The 20,625-nt window shown below is 44.8% G+C and overlaps 1 protein-coding gene and 1 long non-coding RNA gene across 2 annotated transcripts in view; one reads left to right on the forward strand and one right to left on the reverse strand.

Moving 5' to 3' along the window:
- The window catches only part of LOC120932557, a 35,319-nt gene extending 22,896 nt beyond the window's left edge, over positions 1 to 12,423 (forward strand). Inside the window, exon 2 of the long non-coding RNA XR_005748013.1 lies at positions 12,373 to 12,423. This is a non-coding gene — a long non-coding RNA (uncharacterized LOC120932557). The remainder of the gene's footprint in view (positions 1 to 12,372) is intronic.
- Positions 2,642 to 20,625, reverse strand: part of NDST1 (N-deacetylase and N-sulfotransferase 1) — a 173,707-nt gene continuing 155,723 nt past the window's right edge. Inside the window, exons 11-15 of the mRNA XM_040345034.1 lie at positions 19,638 to 19,812; positions 14,839 to 15,009; positions 13,001 to 13,110; positions 12,012 to 12,114; positions 2,642 to 3,680 (exon numbers count right to left, since the gene is read on the reverse strand). Coding sequence (XP_040200968.1) covers positions 3,561 to 3,680; positions 12,012 to 12,114; positions 13,001 to 13,110; positions 14,839 to 15,009; positions 19,638 to 19,812 — 679 coding nt within the window. The 3' untranslated portion in view covers positions 2,642 to 3,560. The remainder of the gene's footprint in view (positions 3,681 to 12,011; positions 12,115 to 13,000; positions 13,111 to 14,838; positions 15,010 to 19,637; positions 19,813 to 20,625) is intronic.

Below are 20,625 nucleotides of genomic sequence, written 5' to 3' on the forward strand. Positions count from 1 at the left end.
TTTTCCTATGAGAGCTGTCTTAACTGGTCCTACACAAGTCGGTCCGACTTTGAAAATGCTTCCTGTACTACTTTTGGTCCTACATTGATCCTACTTCAGCCCATTGAATATCATTGAAGTCGGACCAAAGTAGTATCCTGTTCATGAAAGTAGGATGGATGTAGGACCAATGTAGGATAAATGTAGGACCAATGTAGCAGAGCAAAGTAGGATGAAAGTAGTGTAGTAGTGTGAACCCAGCCTAAAGGGGGATGAATACAAATGCACGCCACACTTTTCAGATATTAAAAAAAAAATTGAAAAAACATTTATCATTTATGGTCTATCACATAAATTCCCAATAAAATACATTTAGGATTTTGGTTGTAACATGACAAAATGTGGAATATTTCAAGGGGTATGAATACTTTTTCAAGGCACTGTAAATATGGGTGGAACATGTACCCAAGGTGAATTTAGCCTGTAACATGCCCTCGGCATGGGGTATTGTGCAGGGGGGGGATGTTAATCTAACGAATTTCAGTCTGGAAACGTTTTTTTCATGTCAATTTAGTCCTGATGTTCCTACAAACAAGGTTTATCCATTTTCTTTTCCTAGGGCGACACCACTTACTCCGTGTGCGGTGTTATCACCCTTTCCTGCATGCTCCTGGTTTGGACTTTAAGCAGCCATGCCACACACCCATAAGGGAATTTACTAAAACTAAAAGAAGACAAAATATGGACCAGCTGACAACCAATCAGCTTCTAGCTTTAATTTTCAAAGCTTAAAGTGGTTGTAAACCCTTACGTATAGCCAGTGAAGTGACTGGACTCAGACGGTACGCAAAGATAAAACAGATCCTCCTACATAACTTGAACCTGTTTGGCTGCAGTCTTCTCTTCTTTACACCAAATCAAGTCCAGAATTCATAAAGTTGTCAGTAAAAAGGGGGCAGAGAATTCAAATTACACTCATACCAGAGCTCAGCGAGGAGAAAGCTCATTAGAAGGAAGGGAAGGGACGGACCCCCCCCCACACACACACACACACACACACACACACACACACACACACACACAGGAACAGAGCTGAGGCTGTCAATCTGCAGGAGATCCCTCATCAACATTTTTCTACTGGGGTCAGGAAAACTTGTCTGAAGTGATTCATGCTGATAGAGGAACAAAGCAGCAGACAGAAATGACACTTAGTGGTCTTAATTAAGACAAGTACACACTATAGAAGGATAGGTTTAGTTCATATTTCACGTCTGAGATTTACAACCACTTTAACTGAAGAAGCTGAAGTTAGATTCTGATTGGTTAGTATTCACAGCTGCTCTAGAATTTGTCTGCCTTAGCTTCAGCAAATTCCCCCTACAGCGCACTGGCAACACTGTAACCACCATAGTAAAAACTGACATTTAGAGCCCTTTCACACTGAAAACACCTATAGCGGAGCGTTAAAATAGCGGTAAAACACCGCTATTTTACCGCGGTCTTACCGCGTTTCAATTCATTTCAATGGAGAGGGGCGTTTTTGGAGCGTTTTTTTCAGCGCTCAAAATCTGCTCCAAAGATGCTGCTTGCAGGACTTTTCTCAACGCTCCTCCAGCGCAACGCCTCAGTGTGAAAGGGTCCATTGAGATGCATGGGGAGCGTTTTATGAGCGTTTTAATAGCGCTATTTTTACCGTGAAAAAACGCGGCAAAAACGCACCGGTGTGAAAGGGCTCTTAGGAAGCACTGAAGAATGCACACATTGAAAAGAAACTCATGCAAGGTGTCTACAGCAGGGGTCTCAAACTGGGAGCCCTCCAGCTGTTGTGAAACTACAAGTCTCCTCATGCCTCTGCCTGTGGGAATCATGCTTGTAACTGTCAGCCTTGCAATGCCTCATGGGACTTGTAGTTTCACAACAGCTGGAGGGGTGCCGGTTTGAGACCCCTGGTCTACAGAATGTACACAGTGCAGGAATAGAACACAAGAACAAGGTAATGGGAAAACTATATTAAAAAAATAAAAGAAAAATTGACCCCATTTTATTTACAGTGCGTTGCAAAACGAAAAAAAAAATGTTCTTTTACTTTCACTTGAAGCATGTGGACATACAAGACCTGTTTTTAGTTGGTACAGTGCCGTGTCTGACCACTAGAGGGATTCTAGAAACGTAGCTGCAAGCTAGCAGTAAATTTCCAAGTTCAGATTCAAAACTGCCCATGGTTGCTTCATACTGTGCATCTGCTAAACACCACATAAATCAAGTATTTTCTCCCATGGCAGAAAAATCTGGACATTTCCCACTAGGCGTAATGGATACCCTAAGGACCAATAAGGGCAAAATATGTAATGGGTGCCATTAAAGTCAGGGTAAGAGTGGAGTTTTCCTACACATTCAGTACATACAGTGACATGGGACTGCACCTTAAAAACATTAGCATGTCTTGTTAGTGTTTGATTGGTTAAAGGAATGGCATATGTACAGATAAGCCAATAATACTGGGGTTCACAGGACTCTTACAGGCAGTACTGTACAGCAGGTTTAGGCAAATGTGATCTCTAGCTAGATCAGCAGAGCATGCTGGGAATGTTAACACCACAGCTAAGGTCACGTGATTACCCTTCCTGTCTTTGCGGTTTGCAAACTCCAATGTAAAGTAACATTTCATCCAAAAATCCCTGAAGGTTTATTGCTACAACATACTCATAGTCAGAATCCCATAAAGGCAAAGTCACAGAATTGTTCGCCTGGCTCTTACGCCTCCCAATAGAGCTAAAAGGGCAAATACTTCCAGATAATCCGTTTTTAACCTGGAATGACCCCAAAAGCTCTTTTTTTTTTTTAAAGGGCGAAGAAAAAAAAAAAAAAAAGAGCTTTCGTACCGGTATCAATACCAGTGCCACAGAAGGCAAATTAATTGGTAAATAATTCAGTACACTGCTAGCACCAAACTGTACACTAAATACACAGATTCTGGGCTTTCCTCCCAGCCAATCAATTGTGTTGTTCATTCTTTATTCTCCGGATTCCAGGACAGAACACTAAGAACCAACATGGAAACGTCTGCAGTCACTTCTCGGGAAGACCAGGAATTATTTGTGAAATACATGGTATTTCTTAGCTTTGTGGCACTTCCGTCTATAGATGGATAGGCTAGGAGATCTATCACCAGTCCACATTGTCAGAGTTTGTTTTGTTCATTGAAGTTGTTTTTGGACTTTTCTTCACGCCTATTCAAGATTCACAAGTAGCCCACGTTTTTCAATCATTGGGGCTTACTACATAATAAGTGGTTGAGTCCATGTACAACAGTCAAAAGTGGAACCCTTACAAGCAGGGATCCTACACAGAATAAACAAGGCCTCTAAAACAGGCCCTGCGGGATGAGATTCAGTGGCTGTGCGGTGCCTTTAGGAGTCGAGGGCCTTAGATGTTCATCTCAACAGAAGTCTTTCTGTTTAAAGTGACCGAGCGTCACCCATCAAGTGGATAGGCTATAGGTCCTGGTCGATGTCTTTGCTTGGCCATCCCTGGAGAAACTTGTAAGACCATACTCTTGTCCCAAAAGCAGCAGCCAACAGCTACCTCGTGTTCTGCAGCTCCTCCCGTAGCCAAGTGGGCAAAGTCTGGCCCATCTTGTAGAGCAGCTTGGACAGCTCGACGTTATGGTCCCTATAATAGTCTGTCAGGAAAGCGTGAGACTGCAAAGAAAGAAGGGAAAAAAAGGGATTTTTAATACAGCTTACCTGTAAAATCCTTTTCTTGGAGTACATCACGGGACACAGAGCAGCATATTCATTACTATGTGGGTTATATGGAGTACCTTCAGGTGATGGACACTGGCAATCTCAAACAGGAAGTGCCCCTCCCTATATAACCCCCTCCCATAGGAGGAGTACCTCAGTTTTGTAGCAAGCAGTATGCCTCCCAAAATGGTCCCCACAAGAGGGGTGGGAGCTCTGTGTCCCGTGATGTACTCCAAGAAAAGGATTTTACAGGTAAGCTGTATTAAAAATCCCTTTTTCTTTCTCGTACATCACGGGACACAGAGCAGCATATTCATTACTATGTGGGATGTCCTAAAGCAATGCTTTACTGAGGGGAGGGAGAAATCTTCCCAAGACACAAGGATTTAATTCAGAGATACTCTCAAATAATAATAAATCCAACTTAGTTGAGAAAATTAAATTTAAACTTAAATTTTAACTCAAGGGTGCCCCATTCTGAGGGTCTTAAATCGCAGCCCGCAGCACTGCCTGCCCAAAGGCTGTATCTGTATTTCTTCTTACGTCCACCTGGTAAAATTTTGTAAACGTGTGGACTGAAGACCAGGTTGCCGCCTTGCATACTTGAGCCATAAAGATCCGATGGTGTGCTGCCCAGGAGGCGCCCATGGCCCTGGTAGAATGGGCCTTTACTGACAACGGAGGAGGCAACCTCTTCAAGCCGTAGGCCTGAATAATTAACTGTTTAATCCATCTCGAAATGGTGGATTTCGCAGCTGCCTGCCCCTTCTTGGGCCCATCTGGCAAAATGAATAACACATCTGTTTTCCGAATCTTCTCTGTAGCTTTAAGATAGGCCTTCATGGCCCTGACAATATCCAAGGTATGCAGCAACCCTTCCTTTCTGGAAGTGGGCTTTGGAAAAAAGGATGGTAATACCAAATCCTGGTTCAGGTGAAAACTGGATATAACCTTTGGCAAAAAGGAAGGATGAGGACGGAGAACCACCCTGTCCTTATGCAGAATAAGATATGGCTCCTCACAAGATAAGGCTGCCAACTCTGACACTCTTCTGGCGGAAACTATGGCGACCAGAAATACCAACTTCCTTGTTAGTAAAACCAAAGGAACTTCAGCCAACGGCTCAAAAGGTTGTTTCTGTAGAGTTGACAGAACAAGATTCAAGTCCCACGGACAAAGTGGTGACTTAACCGGAGGTTTAATACGCAAGACCCCCTGAATGAAGGTCTTAACCAGCGAGTGGGTGGCCAGCGGCCTCTGAAACCACACTGACAAAGCTGAAATCTGTCCCTTGATTGTGCTCAATGCCAGGCCTTTATCCACTCCTAGCTGGAGAAAACGTAATACTCTATCAATGGTATATTTGCGGGAAAACCATTTCTTGGACTCGCACCAGCCTACATAGGCCCTCCAAACCCTGTAATAAATTACTCTGGAGACTGGCTTTCTAGCCTTAATCAGGGTAGAGATTACTTGTTTAGATAGACCTCTACCCCTAAGAATCAGGGATTCAGCCGCCAGGCCGTCAAATTTAGACGCCGTAATGCAGGGTGGAGGATCGGGCCTTGCGAGAGTAGGTCTGGCCGTAGAGGAAGCGTCCAAGGTTCTCCCACTGACATCTTTAGGATTAGTGAGTACCATGCCCTTCTGGGCCATGCTGGAGCTATCAGAATGACTGGCTTGTGCTCCACCCTGATCCTGCGCAACAGGCGGGGTAGTAACTGAAACGGGGGGAAGGCATATAGAAGATTGAACTGATGCCAAGGGCAAACTAACGCATCTGTCCCGCAGGCCATAGGGTCCCGAGTCCGGGACATGAACCTGTCTAGCTTCTTGTTGAGCCTTGATGCCATGATATCCACGTCCGGCATTCCCCACCTCTGGCAAATTATCTGAAATATTTGCGGATGCAGAGACCATTCCCCTGGCGACAGAGTCTGACGACTCAAGAAGTCCGCATGCAGGGCACATGATTCTCTGCCCATAGGAAAATTAAGCTCACTTCTCTCTGAGCTGCTTGACTCTTGGTTCCCCCTTGGTGATTTATATATGCCACAGCCGTGGCATTGTCTGACTGTATCCTCACCGGGAACCCCTGTAATTTGGAGGTCCAAGCCTTGAGGGCTAGCCGAGCAGCTCTGAGCTCCAAGATATTGATGGGCAATTGACTCTCCTCCTGTGCCCAAGTACCTTGGCGAGTGCGCCCATCCAAGATCGCTCCCCAGCCCTTCAGGCTGGCATCTGTGGTCACTATCTTCCATGTCACGGGGCTGAAAGATTTTCCCTTCAGTAGATTCTGAGGGTCTAACCACCAACACAGACTCTGCCGGACTCTTGATGAGAGTGGCAACGGAAATTCCAAGGCCTGTGGCCTTTTGCTCCATGCTGACAGAATGGCTGCCTGCAGGACACGAGTGTGGCTTTGAGCGTATGGCACTGCTTCGAAGGTGGCCACTAGCTTGCCTAGTAATCGCATGCATAGGCGAATCGTTGGTTCTCTCTTGCTTAGAACCAGATGTATCAATTCTTTGATAGCCTCGACCTTTATTCGAGGCAGGAACACCCTTTGTTGTTCCGTGTCTAATGACATGCCTGAGATATTCCAACCTGGAAAGCTGATTTTTCTCGGTTTAGGACCCAACCGAACCTCTCTAGGTATCGAACCGTGAGAGCCACTGCTCGTTCCAGGCCAGGAGATGAATGATCTATGATTAGAAGGTCATCCAGGTATGCTAGGACCATGATCCCCTGGATTCTTAGGTTGGCTAGAATTGGAGCTAGGACCTTTGTGAATACTCGAGGAGCCGTAGCCAACCCGAAAGGGAGTGCCACAAATTGAAAATGACGCTGAGCCACTGTGAAGCGTAGAAACCTTTGATGTGGCTGAAAAATTGGCACATGAAGGTAAGCATCCTTTATGTCTATGGATGCCAGAAAGTCGTCTTTCTGAAGTGCGGCGGCTGCCGATCGCATGGATTCCATCCGGAACGAGCGTACTTTTAAGTACGCATTTAATCCCTTTAAGTCCAAGATTGGCCTGACATCGCCGTTGGGCTTTGGGATGATGAACAGATTGGAGTAGAACCCTAGCCCCTGTTCCTGGGCTGGTACCTCTACTATCACGCCTTGGTAAAGCAAATGATTTAATGCCGCCATTAAGGCGGCCTTCTTTGTCGGCTCGACTGGCACTCTCGACTCCTGATAATGAGGTGGAGGGATTCTTAGAAATTCTAATTTGTAGCCTGTGGCCACGGAAGACCGGACCCACTTGTCGGGAATGTCGGTCTCCCAAATTTCCGAAAAAAGACGCAGCCTTCCCCCCACCTTCGTGGGTGGGGGCGTCCCTTCATGAGGCAGACTTAGGGGCTGTCTTTGCTGGCTTACGATACCACTGCTTCTTGCCTCCAAAGGCTTGTCCTGGTGGCTTATTGTTAAAGTATGATCTCGCAGGAGGCCGTCGATACTGCCTGGAATTGGCGGGCCCCTGAGCAGGGGGAAGCTGCCGTTTGAACGCAGGTCCCCGGACCTTCTTTTTTACTGGTAGAAGTGTACATTTGCCACTTGAAATAGTCTGAATGTATTTATCCAGATCTTCTCCGAAGAGTCGTTCTCCATGGAAGGGAAACCCTGCCAGGAGCTTTTTGCATGGGGGCTCAGCCTCCCAGTTCTTTAACCATAAGAGCCTTCTCATATGTACTAAAAATAGTGACAGACGAGACGCTTGCTGGATGGAGTCCTTTATAGCATCCACCGCGAAGCACATGGCTCTAGGAATATCAGATAATTCTTCCGCCTGTTGGGCCGGAATAACCTTAAGCATTTGTCTTGTCTGGTCTGTTAGTGCCTGACAAACTCCGAATGGTAGCCATCGCTGGCTGTATTACTGCACCCGCCGTAGTAAAGGATGCTTTTAAAAGCGTCTCCAAACGCTTATCAACCACGGTTCTTTAAACACCTGTATGTTTTCTACCGGGCAAGTCAAGGACTTATTTACACAGGAGATGGCGGCATTCAACACTGGGAGAGTCCACTTTTTTGGCAAATTTTTCTTCCATAGGATAGACGACGGAAAATCTTTTAGGTGGTAAAAAGATTCTGTCTGGTCGTGCCCAATCCTGGAAGATTACTTCCTCTAAAAGAGGATGGACTGGAAAAACAGCGCTACTGCGAGGCGTTTTCAAAGAGCCTAAAGATGATACGGCCGGACCCTGAGGTTCCGGCAAAGGCAAATTAAACGCCAAGTGGACCATGTCTGTCAGAGAATGAACCCAGAAGCTTTCTGCTTGGGAGGCCGAGCAAGGCTCTTCATTAGCCGAACCCTCAACCTCTGAACCAATTTGGTCCCGGTCCAAATGATCCTCCTGCAACTCAAATCCCCCCGGGGAGAGAACCTCAGCATCTGAGGGTCCACACTCAGGCAACGGAGACCTAGTCCGCTTTTTACCCGGTGTAGATTTGGCTATCATAGCCGCCAATCTTTTCTCTAGCCCCTCCAAGGAGGCAGCTAGCATACTCTCTGTGATAAACACAGGGTTGGGTGGATCTGATGTAGCCTCAGCACCAGATCTCCCTAATGGCTTAACCAAGGTGCCCAATGGTGTAATAACCTGTGGGGAAAGTACCGGCATAGGCCGATCTGAACCGTCAGAATCTGAGGGGGAGCCCCTTTCTTTTGTACCCCCTGATCCTGAACCTTTGGAAGCCATGGTACAATACCGAGGTACCCCTGCTTACAACCTTTGATGGTTGTAGCTAGGAGAAAGAAATAGTACGGTTTAGGGAACGGTATTAACAACTAACGTCCAAAAACCAAAACGGGAAGATCAGTATGTTTCCTATATATTTTTTTTTTTTTTTTTTTTTTTTTTTTCAATAACCTTTTTTTTTTTTTTTTTTTTTTTATGAAAACATGCTGTCTTCCCTCAAAAAATTGCAAGTATCCATCTGCTGTATAAGGAATTTTTTAGGCTAGTAACCACACAGCTAGTTCTGTTCACCAGAACTGCAATACTTCCTTGCGCCACTGGGTGCCCTCAGCCGCTCTGCAGCCGCTCTGCGTCCTCCTCCTTCAAGCTCAGCAAGCAACTGAGCTACACAGCATAGAGGAAGGGCCGCCCCTTCCTTTTATGAGACTAGATGTCCCGCCCCCCTTTCTCCACAACGGCGCGAATCATCACCCTGCGCCTAAATTACAGGGCGCGCGCCCGTGTTGCGGAGGATGGGGCCACGCCGGAAGCGTCTGACATGCTGGAGGACGACACCGCATGGCACCCAGACAGGTAAGGCCTCAGGTGAGTCACTGACCCCCCAGTCCTGGGAAAGCACCCAACCCAGCGCCCAGCAGACAATTTACAATGCAACACATATCTTTAGGAAGATCACACATGGGAGCCCATACATAGACTATCCTGTCTCTTTCATAGACATAGTGGCCCAAAACTGCCAATGCAAGAGCATACTCAGGCACATCCCCCAAAGATCTCCCTAGAGAGCCTGCCGACGAACCAAGTCCCGCAGGCCCCCCCTTTCTTACCTGCTCCATGCCGCAGGACTTTGCATAGCAAGCGGTCCAATCTTCCCCCATCTCCGTGGGTGGCGTACTAGACCTTCAGGCCCTGGGGTCCTGAAAAGGAACCCACTGTCCTGGGCCCATATAGCACCCTGGCAAACAGGTTACCTTAGGTACCGCAGAGGTTCTAAGTCCTGGGCCCAGGGTCCAGCTCTCTAAAAAGAGAAGCATTATGGGCAAAAACCCCACGGTTTGGGGCCCGGGTACTGTCCACTTTGGCTCTGAGGCACCTTGGACAGATCCGGTTAGCCTGCCTTGATCCCAAGGATGTAGGAGACAAGCTATTCCATGACCAACACCTAAGACACTGGCGAAAAAACTGAGGTACTCCTCCTATGGGAGGGGGTTATATAGGGAGGGGCACTTCCTGTTTGAGATTGCCAGTGTCCATCACCTGAAGGTACTCCATATAACCCACATAGTAATGAATATGCTGCTCTGTGTCCCGTGATGTACGAGAAAGAAAATAAGGTACTTAGAAGTCACTGAAGTTCATCTGCAACTTGTGGACAGCCGAAACAATCTTTATAAGAATGTAGCAATCAAGAAATCTAAAGGGGTTGTAAAGGTACAATTTTTTTCCTAAATAGCTTCCTTTACCTTAGTGCAGTCCTCCTTCACTTACCTCATCCTTCCATTTTGCTTTTAAATGTCATTATTTCTTCTGAGAAATCCTCACTTCCTGTTCTTCTGTCTAACTCCACACAGTAATGTGAGGCTCTCCCTGGTGTGGAGTGTCGTGCTCGCCCCTCCATTGGACTACAAGAGAGTCAGGACGCTCTCTACGTTGCAGATAGAGAAAGGAGCCGTGTGTTAGTGGGCGTCCTGACTCTCCTGTTGTCCAAGGGAGGGGGCGAGCACGACACTCCACACCAGGGAGAAAGCCTTGCATTACTGTGTGGAGTTACAGACAGAAGAACAGGAAGTGTGGATTTCTCAGAAAAAATAGGGACATTTAAAAGCAAAATGATGAGGTAAGAGAAGGAGGACTGCACTAAGGTAAAGGAAGCTATTTAGGGAAAAAAAATTGTACCTTTACAACACCTTTAACGGTAACAATAGTATGGTTTTGAATAGCTTTAATATGGTCAGACTTCGAGGGCAGGAAATGGCTGTGTGACACAGCCAGAAGTTTGAATAAATACTGAGGGTCTAGGGAAAGCTTTAGAGGATTGCTGAATCCATTACATGAAGATCTCATGCAAAAATTAGTCACTGGAGTAACTACACCCAGTGCTAGCCCCTGGCTAGGGATTGAATGCGAGACTACAGTATAAACAAAATATATAAAATATTTCATTTTAATAGGTTCTGCTTATTTTCTGCCAGCACATTGTGCTCTCAGCTCCTTTTGTAAATGGTTTCCAGGCTCTACTTGACACCTCTGTTTTAAAAAGCCTGTGTGCATAGCTCAGTAGCTCAAGCTGAAATTCACACAAAAAGGAGTCACAGCTGTGATTCCTTCCCTTTAGTGCTGTGTGCAGACAGTGCTATACTAGGGTTTAATAGACAGCTTGTACCATGTTTTCTCTGGAACTTCCTGAACATGTGGATGATCCGGCACAGACTTCTTTGTTATAACTGGGAACGTTCACACTTTTTTTTGCATGAATCTGTTTATTCAATAAGTTTTATGATAATTATGTCACAGATTTGATTTAGTCAGTCGGTTGTACTAGCGCTGCACATAATTTCATGCATAAACAGAAATAAGATGCCGACAGGTATAGCAGTGCCTGCCCACAATAGCAGCAGCTTTCAGTGCCTCTATTTCGCATGAATGCTAGGCTATTCTGATCAGGTGACGTGTGGAAGTACTTCCTGGTAGTGTAGCTTGCTCCCCCAACTTCCTACACATACATATTGATTAGTAATCATCACAATGACTGGCCAATAGGAATGCAAGGAGAAGGCGAAAGCTCCAACACTACCATATAGTGACTAAACTTTTCTCAATTTCTCAATCTGGCCGGTCTGATATTCTCGCATAGTGGGGGCACTAAAAGCTTCTGCATGTATGTGCAGTCTGCAATTGTTTTTTGCTGTAAAAGTGACATTTATTTTAACCCACTGATAAAGGATTTTGAGTATCTGCTATCCGAACTAAAACTACTGCTTAAAAATTTGCAGTGGAACAACTAATCAGGTACTAAAGTGGTTATACATCTATAATCTATGGTTTGCTGTTAAAGCGGAGCTCCACCCTAAAGTGGAACTCCCGCTGATCGGAACTCTCCCCCCCTCCGGTGTCACATTCGACACCTTTCAGGGGGGTGCAGATACCTGTCTAAAGAGGTATTTGCACCCACTTCCGGCCACACAGTCCCGGGCAGACTGCGGGCATGACGTCACCTCCCGCCCCCCCCCATTGTCTGCTGGGAACACTCAGCTCCCAGTACACAGCGGGAGCCAATCGGCAGGCGTAGCGTGACTCCCGCATGCGCCGTAGGGAACCGGGCAGTGTAGCCGGAGCGCTTCACTTCCTTGTTCCCTCACCAAGGATGGCGGGGGGCAGCAGAGTGACGAGCGATCGTTCGTCCTCTGCTGCGGACGGCGCTGGACTCCAGGACAGGTAAGTGTCCTAATATTAAAAGTCAGCAGCTGCTGGCTTTTAATATTTTTTTTTCAGCAGAGCTCCGCTTTAATTCTGCAAGTGGAAATATACTGCAAAAGTGTGCAACACTGAAAGACTGCTGCAGTTTTTATAGGAAACTTACATCTGAATCCATATCTGGGTATTTCCTGCCCTTACTCTTCCCCAGGCATTTGGTTTTCCCACCATCCAGAAGTTGGCACCAAAATCCCTTCTTGGAGTCAAACCTGGGAAAAAAAAAAAAAAGACACCAATGCTGGTATTATGGATTTTATATAATAGTCCTAATGATAGACATGGCTTGCCAAGTGAAAAGCATGCAGATTGGAAACAAGTACGCTGCTCTTTAACATATATAATAAGATCAATTTTAGATTTTATAAGAGCAATAAAAACACACTTTTACAAGGGGAACTTACAGCTACAGTCTCATATTCTCCACTACTCTTGTTATATGAATGTGATCATTATTTGTGTTTTTACAGGAGAGTACCGTCTGCTTCATATGCAGATCTTCCACAGGATGCAGTAGAGAATTTTTTTTTTTATGTAAACCCCCAAAAAATAAGAAGAATAAGATTTTCTATCATCTGTGCCCAGTCTTGCCACACAGAGTTAATCCAGCTCTGAGCAATCCTCTTTTATTGTTCAGTGAAAATTAACAGACTTCCAGATAAAGACCTGTCTAAATAAAAAGTCCTTTCCGTCCCCTTGCTTCGAGTGACATACATTACCTCTCACAATGAACTGTGGATCACCCCCCATATTATGATAAACATCCAGGAATGTGCATGTGTCCAAGCTAGTGCACGAGATATGTAAAAACCCTGTCACTCGAAGCAAGGGGACGGAAAGGACTTTTTATTTAGACAGGTTTTTATCTGGAAGTCTGTTAATTTTCACTGAACAATAAAAGTGGATTGCTCAGAGCTGGATTTACTATGTGTGGCAAGACTGGGCACAGATGATAGGAAATCTTATTCTCTACATTGTGACATCATAAAAAAAAATTTTGTTGGGGGTTTACATCCACTTTAATGTACTTGAACTGCAAAAAGACCCACGATCCTTAGCAGCCCAGTAGAAACCAGGTAAGAAAGCATAGGTACTTACGCCAGTGTTTTGTGATAGTCCATAAGATTCGCAACTCCTAAGAATTTCTGCACAGATTCCATTACAGTGGCAGGCTCAGTACGCAGCAACTTGCCATCTAAAACCAGTATCTGGAAGATAAGATACAGTAAGGATTCCTATCATTCAATCAACTTTTAGAAAGGCAGTTTAAACAGTTCAGACAACTCTACTTCAGCTGCAGTCATTTTAAAATCATTCTTTGTATAAATTGCCATACTGCCCTGCCCATGGGCGTCTTTTCTATTTTATGCTAATTTCAAACTGATTAGATCAGCTTCCATTATGAAAATCAAGCACTTCATTACTGTACTCTGAATGCCTCCAATTCCCAAACGACTTTCTATTGCTCATGCTGGAAGGCATACTTTGGCACCCCACAACTCCCTGAAGATTGGTCCAAGATGTTGGAGGCTCTATTCTGCTCGTTGTGGAAAGTTGTAGCATTGGAGAACTCATTTAAGGTTATTTTCAGATGGTATTATACCCCAGTGAGAATTGCAAAAGTACCTCCCTACATATCTAGCTCATTGCTTTCGGGGATGTTCCAACCAAGGTAATATGAAGCATATATGGAGGACATACATGCCCTAGAATTAAATGTCTGTGGATTAGTTTATATGCCCTGGTCAAAACGATTTTGAAATCAAACATATGTAAAAATGCATGGAAAGTCTTGTTTCATAAGCCCATATATATTGGGACTAACAAAAAGGCAACGTGCAATAGTGACCCATTTTTTTGCAGCCATCAAGCAGATAAATGTGAAGGCGTGGAAAATGCCATTCCACTCCTTTGAGGAGATAAAACGACGAGTACACGGAACATTGGTGAATGAAAAGCTAACAGGAATACTCACTGGACACTCAGGACAATTCCTTATGCATTTGGCAGCGCTGGTTGGACCAGTTTTTATTGATAAGCCCTTTTAGACTGGGGGGCCTGTCCCATCCCTTCAACTCCCTTACCCTTCTCTCCTTCCTCTTGCTTAGATTTCCTTTTCTTCTTCTAATGCCACACTTTGCTCCATATCATAAGTTGCCCTCGTGCTGGGCCACCCTAATGAGCACTGACTTTTACATAGGAGGGCGCTCATGATGGCCTAATCAAATCTTGGCTTGGCCTTTAGGGATCTGTCGTATACATTACGTAGATATTTGCCAGCACACCATAGAGCGACATGAATAGCATCCAAACGGATGATTTATTGCATGATCACAATACAAGGAGAGTGCAACGTTTCGGAGTCACGCAGCACCCCCTTCGTCAGGCAGCTCACATGCCCGACGAAGGGGTCCTGCGTGACTCCGAAACGTTGCACTCTCCTTGTGTTGTGATCATGCAATAAATCATCCGTTTGGATGCTATTCATGTCATTCCATGGTGTGCTGGCAAATATCTACATTGTGTCTTGAACCAGTTTCCAGCCGTTGTGTTCAGCATCACTTAGCAAAGCCAGCAGCATGACACCAAATATATTTTTGGTTGTCTTTAAGGGTGGCATTCTGAGCACCACTTTAAGAGGGGCATTCTTCCCATTGGCCACCAGTATAAGGGGTATTGTTCCTATTGACCAATGATGAATTGGTTTTCGTAAGGGTTCCTCGAGACCTGAAATTTATGGGGTTCCTCTAGGGTTAAAAGGTTGAGAAAGGCTGGCATAGACAGTGATTTTACGGTTTTGGTTTTAGAAACTTTTTAAAGGATTTTTTTTGGCTGGGGCGCACCTTTAATTTTCTAAACCGAGAACATTACTTCTTTTGTGAAACATTGCTTACAAAAAAGACACGCTAACTGTAATAGACAATGGCAGTAGTTACCTGGTTAGCGTGAAAGTGGTTTAGCCAGCGTTCAATATGAGTGGAGTACCATCCTGGGACCAGGCACCTGTTCTGTAGAGCTCGTAACTTTGAAGGAGTGTCAGGCCCAGCAGTAATGACTTCTTGGAAGGTATATTTGAGGGCCACAGGGTCATCATGGGCTCTCTGGTGCTAAAAAGAAAATACAAACTTAAACTTTATTTGGTGATCCCTAAATGATCTTACAAAGTTTGTGTGGGGAAAACGTTTTTCTTTGTTTAATGACGCATACTAAATAGGCATTAAAAAAACAAAACACTTGTTAAAGCTTGACAATGCCCATATGGTTTTAACAAACCCTGGGCCAGCCAAAGTGAAGGGCTCACAATATCACAGATGGTGTGATGTAGTTTCAACATTACAAATATTGAGAGAAAGCAAGAGAAAAAACCCACTCATCACCCAGTCTCCTACTACCACCACCAGCAGCTTTGATCTCCCCTACAGCTCCTTTTCTTGGAGCCTAATGAGTCTTTTAAATGTCCATTTCTTCTGAGAAATCCTCACTTCCTGTTCTTCTGTCTGTAACTACACACAGTAATGCAAGGCTTTCTACCTGGTGTGGAGAAAGCCTCTTGAGGGGGCGAGCAGGAGTGTCAGGACGCCCACTAACACACAGCTCCTTTCTCCATCTGCAAAGTAGAGAGTGTCCTGACTTGCCTGCTCCCCCCTCAAGAGGCCTTCTCCACACCAGGGAGAAAGCCTTGCATTACGGTGTGTAGTTACAGACAGAAGAACAGGAAGTGAGGATTTCTCAGAAGAAATAAGAACATTTAAAAGCAAAATCGAAGGATGAGGTAAGTGAAGGAGGACTGCACTAACATGAAGGAAGCCATTTAGGGAAAAAAATGGTTTCCTTTACAACCCCTTTAATGCAAAAAAGCCCAAGAAGCACCCGCAGATCTAATTGAGTGCTCCCTTACAGGAAAGTGTGGAACCTGATACTTGACACTATAAGCTTGAAAGAAGGACTGCCTGAGCCACCTAGAAAAGGTAGAACAAGAAGCAGTGGACTATCTGGCTTTACAAAAAAGGACCAGTCTACCTGAAAGAAGCAGTGGCTGACAAACATACTTGCACAGCCCAAACCACATCCAGACAATTGAATGAAATTCCTTTTGGCAAAATAAAGGACAGAAAAACAATGTCCAGGTTGAGGTAAAAGGCGAAAATTACCTTAGGCAAGAAGGTAGTCCTGGACCTTAACACCACTTTGTCCCTGTGCCACACTAAAAAAGGTTCTTTGTACGGTAAAGCCACCAGTTCAAACATTTGTCTTGTAGAGGTGATGGCTACAAGGAACACCACCTTGTATGTGAAGAGAGACTAATGTCTCTAATGAGCTCAGACAGTGGTTTCTGATGCGCAGGAGAAATCAGACCATCACTGAGTGACAAGGAAACGTACAGGGAGAGGGGAGCAACATAGGTGACTCCCTGTACAAAGGTCTTAAGTGTGAGGTCCATGGTCTCTGAAAGAACAGAAAGGGCATAAATCTTGTCCTTGATAGTGTTGAGACACAAACGCTGGTCCAGAATCAGCAACAGGAAACAGAGCATCTGTCCCATGAAGAAATTGTTAGGGTGGAAGACCCCCGAGACTAACACCAAGTCAAGTCTGCCTTCCATGACCGATGATGGACATTATGGCAAATACCGTAGTCATCCTTGCTGTTGGCATAGTAGGAAACAAAGACTTAAAATGTCCCTCTGTCGCTCAAAATCTGGGCTTTGACAGCCTTGCATTAAATCCAGTGCCCATGAAGCAGGACAGCATTTCTGTTCCAGACAGAAAGATCTGGACAATCTGGAGCCCATGGAGCATGTCAGGAGTCTCAGTGTACCATATCCGCCGGAGCCAGCCTGGAGCAGTAAGGATCAACAAAATGCTTTGATCTCAATCCTGCAAAACATATGAGGAAAAAGTTTCAGGAAAAGAAAGGCACAGATTGGAGTGTACTGATCCCATGGAGCCACGGAGCACCCCCTGGCCTATACCCAATAGACAAACCTGATTGACAAACCATTTTTGTGTTTGGAAACTGTAAACAGGTTGTAATAAAAGCCTTGAAACTGTTCTGTCACAACTAAGGCAATGACACTTGGTCCAGAAGCCCCAAGAAGGCTCCATGGAGATCTGCCTGTGTGGTGACAAAGGAAACCTCACTACCTAAACTTAAGATGTCAAGCGAGACTTTGTGATTTGACTAAGACAAGGGAGTCTAGACATGGCGGGTGCAGCAGTAATGAAACAAAAAGAAAGTTTGGTGCTGTTTACAACAGCAGCGTACTTCATAATGGTATGAAGAGTAGATCTGAAGAGCCGTTCTCCTTTAAAGGCCATGCTCATCAAATCCTTGCTACATGCAAGTTCCAAAGTGCCTTATGCATCTGGACAGAGACCAATGCGAGACATAAGCTCGGAAACTTCCGGCAGACCATCCTACATGAAAATTAAAGTTATAGCCATTTGCTTCATGTGTTCAACAATCAATGGATCAACCGCAACAGTGGTAAAATCTCTTTTAAGAGATTTTGACTATTCAACCATTGTTTGGCAACGTGACACAGCCAGGATGGGGTGGAAGGCAGGGCCTGCCAGCAAGAAGGGTGTTTTAGAGAGGACTTCCAAATGCCTAATCGATTGGATCCTTCAAGGCAGGTGCATCGTTACTGGTATAGTAATCATCTTGTTGAGACAGGAAATGGCTGAATCTACAGTGGGAATGGACTGCTTCTCCACCGAATCCTCACCGTACAGACACAAGACTAATAAGTGCTTGAGGGGAGCAAATAACCCATCAGGATGTTTACAATGTCTGTCGAGAAACAGTTGGAAAGCGGATGTTAATAGTTTTAAGTGACCCAAGGCTGGAGACAATACTGATAGGAGCAACAGTCTAATCAACTAGTTTAAAAGTGGTCCATACTACAACTATATAATCCAAAACGGTGGCAGGACCTGTTTGGCCGTCAGACTACAGTAGCCACAGTGGAAGATTTGTCCATCCACTGTGTTTAGTGTGAATAGAAAACCTGTTGGATCTCAGTCTGCAGCCAGAACGAAAAAAGTTCTACCAGTCAATGAACAAATTAAGAGCAGAGAATAACATAATTCTAAACTGCAGACGTCAGTGTTGCCAGTAGGTGTGCTGCAAGCAGTCCATGAACAATTAGTAGAAAGTGGGTTGAGAGCACCCGGTACAGTGGGGATGTCCTCCCCCAAGTTCCATGTGGCTCTTTACAAGCAGGAGACGCCTTATTTTCACTGGTCTTTGGCTGGGAAAAAAAAGTGTGTTGCGTGGAACATTCCACCCAGCAGATGGCGCCAGAGCTCAGTTACATCGGTTAAACCCATTGCAAAGCCAAACCAGTGGGAATGGAGAATAAAGATGCCCAGCGACCTACATAATCCCAATGCACAACCTGGCCAGCCAACTCACTAAAGCCTCGTACACACGATCAGTCCATCCGATGAGAACGGTCTGATGGACCGTTGTCATCGGTAAACCGGTGAAGCTGACTGATGGTCCGTCACGCCCACACACCATCGGTTAAATAACCGATCGTGTCAGAACGCGGTGACGTAAAACACGACGTGCTGAAAAAAAAAGTTCAATGCTTCCAAGCATGCATCGACTTGATTCTGAGCATGCGTGGATTTTTAATCGATGGTTGTGCCTACTAACGATCGATTTTGACCTATCGGTTAGGAATCCATCGGTTAAAATTTAAAGCAAGTTGGCTTATTCTTAACCAATGGTTAAATAACCTATGGGGCCCACACACGATCGGCTTTGACCGATGAAAACGGTCCATCAGACCGTTGTCCTCTGTTTAACCTATCGTGTGTACAAGGCCTAAGGCCCCATACACACGGTCGGTTTGGTCCGATGAGAATGAACCGAAGTTCATTTTCATCGGACCAAACCGACCGTGTGTATAGGCTATCGGTCTGTTTTCCTTCGGTCCAAAATGTTAAAACATGCTTCAAAACCGAACTGATGGACCACTGCCTCATCGGACCAAACCGATGGTTAGTACAGAAAAGCATCGGTTCAAAACCTGCGCATGCTCAGAATCGACGCATGCTTGGAAGCATTGAACTTCGTTTTATTCAGCACGTTGTGTGTTTGACGTCACCACGTTCTGACCCGATCGGATTTTGGACTGACGGTGTGTACACATATCAGGCCGTACGGCCACTTCAGCGGTGAACCGATGAAAACGGTCCGTCGGACCATTCTCATCGGTTTTGTCCCACCTTGTGTACGGGGCCTAAGTGTGTCTTGAGAGACAGGGAAAATGCCAGCAACATGGAAACAGCTCTACAGCCAACTTTCATTAGAACAGAGTTTGGAACGTACCCCAAGCAGAACCCAGTCCCCGAAGGTAACTTCCAGACTATTCCAACAACATCCAGCCAAACAGGACAAAGCACTCCAAAGGCCAGACTGAGAACATCCATGTGAGTCTTGATTGAGGACACTAGGATATCAGAGGCATGCTGGTAGGAAGGATTATTCTGGGCTGGCCTACAGTTGTTTGTTTGCCAGTGTCTAATCCTCTTGTAGGTGGCAGTATTAATTAAATTTAAATATTTCCTGTGTCCATCAATGGCGAAAGAAATGTAATTTTCTGCTAAAGTGGATATATCAATAATGTAAAATAAAAAAATGAAATAACACTGTGGGTCTATACATTGATAACAGGAAAAAATACACTAGAAACTTGCATAAGTCATCTAACAAATAGAATTACCTGATACCAGGAGTAAGCGCGGTCTAAAGGATTAATAAGGATGGTGACGAGTTTGGCTTTGGGGAGAAGTGCAGCCACACGCCTCGGAACTACTTCTGAATCAAAGTAGTTGGCGCTCTTCTCAAAGTACAAATCTGAAGTGGTGTTGGATGGAATGGGAAAAAACTCCATATACCTGGAAAAACAAATATGCATATTAAGTGCTGTTAGAGTTAGCTGGTCTCATACTATAAGCTAGGAATACACTAGTGACTGCCAGATAGAATTTTTTGTTTTTGTTTTACATTTTGCTATACATATTGCAGGATATTTAAGGGGATAAAACAGGGGGAAATATGTATGCATTGCAGAGACATACTGCAGATTTTATTTTTGCACCGACATTTGCTTAAAGGGGTTGTAAAAGGTTAATTTTTTTTTTTCTAAATCGGTTCCTTTAAAGTGGATGTAAACCATCCATACACCCAGTGAAGTGAACAGCCTCAGATGATACACCGAGATTAACCAAATCTCCCTACATAGGTTTTATATGTATATCTGCTGTGTTCACATTTATATAGCGTTTAGAAAGTTGAGATCGTGTTAGGAGATTTTCTCTTCCTGGTTAACACAGAGTGTGTTGTCTGGGCATACAGCCAAGATAGCTAAAATTGCTGATTGGAGGAAAGGCACACACCCCCTCTCCTCATAGGCAGAGACTATCAGAGCCATTTTGTAATAGGAGCTGCTCTCTGCTACTCTGTTTTAGCAACCTCCTTTGACAAAAGATTCTGGCTGCTTTTGTCTAAAAAATAAAATAGGATTTTTGTACTCACCGTTAAAATCCATTTCTCCGAGTTCATGGACGGACACAGCAGCATTGACCTTAGGGTTATGTACCTTCACTCTAGGAGAGACCTAGATCGAAGGTACATAACCCCAAGGTCAATGCTGCTGTGTCCGTCCATGAACGGAAGAGAAAATAGGATTTTTGTACTCACCATAAAAT

This window comes from Rana temporaria, chromosome 3 (genome assembly GCF_905171775.1).
Source record: "Rana temporaria chromosome 3, aRanTem1.1, whole genome shotgun sequence".
In the NCBI taxonomy this organism is placed as follows: Eukaryota; Metazoa; Chordata; class Amphibia; order Anura; family Ranidae; genus Rana; species Rana temporaria.